The sequence below is a fragment of the Microtus ochrogaster genome, linkage group LG1, assembly GCF_000317375.1.
Source record: "Microtus ochrogaster isolate Prairie Vole_2 linkage group LG1, MicOch1.0, whole genome shotgun sequence".
NCBI classification, from domain to species: Eukaryota; Metazoa; Chordata; class Mammalia; order Rodentia; family Cricetidae; genus Microtus; species Microtus ochrogaster.
The window spans coordinates 22,027,451-22,029,631 of NC_022027.1; the positions used below are offsets into that span (position 1 = coordinate 22,027,451).

General features: G+C 44.8%; 2 protein-coding genes across 4 annotated transcripts in view; one reads left to right on the top strand and one right to left on the bottom strand.

Moving 5' to 3' along the window:
* Nucleotides 1–2,181, top strand: part of Wdr19 (WD repeat domain 19) — a 78,015-nt gene that overhangs the window by 66,692 nt on the left and 9,142 nt on the right. The gene's annotated exons all lie outside the window — the stretch shown is intronic.
* The window catches only part of Rfc1 (replication factor C subunit 1), a 79,356-nt gene that overhangs the window by 1,973 nt on the left and 75,202 nt on the right, over nt 1–2,181 (bottom strand). For all 3 annotated transcript variants that reach the window (XM_013350781.2, XM_005359263.3, XM_005359262.2), the window contains exons 23-24: nt 1,511–1,724; nt 150–341 (exon numbers count right to left, since the gene is read on the bottom strand). In XM_013350781.2, coding sequence (XP_013206235.1) covers nt 150–341; nt 1,511–1,724 — 406 coding nt within the window. The remainder of the gene's footprint in view (nt 1–149; nt 342–1,510; nt 1,725–2,181) is intronic.

Here is a 2,181-nt window from a genome sequence, read left to right on the forward strand (position 1 = left end):
ACCCTGCTCCATGCGGAACCGGCCTTATTATTCCCATCACACAGGAGCAAAGGTCAGCTTACCCTGCTCCATGCGGAACCAGCCTTATTCCCATCACACAGGAGCAAAGGTCATCTTTGAGGTGCTCCTGCCATAGCTGAACACACTACCTTGATCATGGCATCAGTCTCTATGGCATCCTGCTCCTTCTCATCAGACTGACTGTCATCTTCCTGTGACTCTTCATGGTACTCAGAATCCAGTGCCGGGCCTGTGCTGAGTCTCGATGTCTTTACTGCCTGAAGCGAGTACGGGGTCAGATGGACCTCCTTATTATAAGCTCTTGTGAAGGCTGCTTTCACCTAAAGAACAGAGGAAAGCAGTTACCCTGAGTGCTGGACAATGCGTTAACATCAGTTAAGCTGAAGCTTTGAGAAGGCCAGGAAATCCCTTTAAACTATTTGCAAAATAGTTACATGCATAATAGAACCTGAAGAGCATTCATTCTCCTCTAGAGCTGTGTGCTACTAGAGATCAGGGTAAGCCTTGTACACACTCGGCTATGTCCCCAGCGCATAGCATTTTTTATATTAGAGAATTTTGAACCCACAGCTCAAAAAAAAAAATAAGAATAAGTAGTTAAGACAGGTATAGTAGCACACATGTTTAATTCCAGCACTCTGGAGACAGAGGCAGGAAGATCTCTGAGTTTGAGGTCAGCCTGGTCTTCAGAGCAAGTTCCTAGACAAGGGTTATACAGAGAAACCATGCCTCAAAAAAACAAAACAAAACAAAAAAAAGAATCAGTGGTTAATCTGTGATCGATAAATAAGTCAAAAAGAGCTCACTATAAGATTCAAGTTGGTCTTGACTACAAACCATGGAAACTGGCACACATGGCAGTAGCACATGCTTGTGATCCCAGCAACTTGAGGAGACAAAGGAAAGGCTGCCTAGACTATATAAAACAGTGAAGGTCAGTCTGGGCAACTTAATGAGACCACGTCTCAAAAAGTTCAAAAGGAGCTGGAGAGACCTCAGCAGTAAGAGTACAGGTATGGTACACAGAACGTTCTAGGTTCAATCTCTAGTTCTGTGAAAAGAAAACCAGTCTGGGGAAGGGAAGAAAGGGAAGAAGGGGAGGGAAAAGAAGAAACAAAAGAAAGAGAAGGGAAGAGAAAAGTTAGAGAAAACTTGATAAAAATCCTCAGGCTGTAAAACACTCTACATCACCACCTCAAGTCTGCCCCACGCCCACCCCCGCCCATCAAGAACATACTGTTTTTGCACCTTACCCCTGTTCTCTTATTATTCCCCTTGAGGTCAAGATAAAAACACAAACTGTAGCATCGAATCCTGTAATTCATCAAATCCTCTGACCACTGTCCTAAAACACTGTCTCTGCAAAGCACAGGCCAGAAAGGCAGCAAGCGTTCAGGGAGGAACAACTGTCTAAAGTAGCTATAATCCCCTCAAGCACTGCTAACACAGCAAGGTCCTTTAACCATGGACAGTGGGTGGTACATCTTACCTTAGGATCCAGCTTGGAAAAGGGACTGGGCTTGCCACCCCAGCTGCTAACTTCCATGATATTCTCGAAGTCTTCTCTCATTAAATAATATGTGTCCATAAGTGTGACAACGTGCTGAACTCCTTCTACCCCTTGTGAGGTCAAGGGTCGCACAAGTGCATCTCTGATGTGGGACAGGTAATCCATGTTCACTGTCCTTTTGCTGGAGTAAGTTCTGAAACACACAGGGCAGAAGACACACGTCTTTATTTTTTAAATCGTGTCAATGGCACCCCATTACCAACCCCCCACATTAGATCATCACTACCAGTCGACCAGAGTAATTATTTTACAGCATGTAAATTTCATAGGTCCTTTTAATGAACAGTATTTTGTCCTTAGGAAAACAGCTCTTAGGGCGGCCAGATGCCATGAGCGGAGAGAAAACCAACTCTATCCTTTGATCGCCACAGGCACTCTCGCATGCAGGTGTGCACACACAGCCAACCAACCAGTAACCACTCAGAATACTGCGTTCAAAATGAGTTAGTCAATGGGCTGAAATACAAAAAGGTTTTAGCCAGATATGGTGGAGCATGCCTTTGATCCCAGTGCTCTGGAAGAAGAGGCAGGGAGATCTCTCTGGTAGTTCAAAGCTATGCTGGTCTACATAGAAAGCTCCAGACCAGACA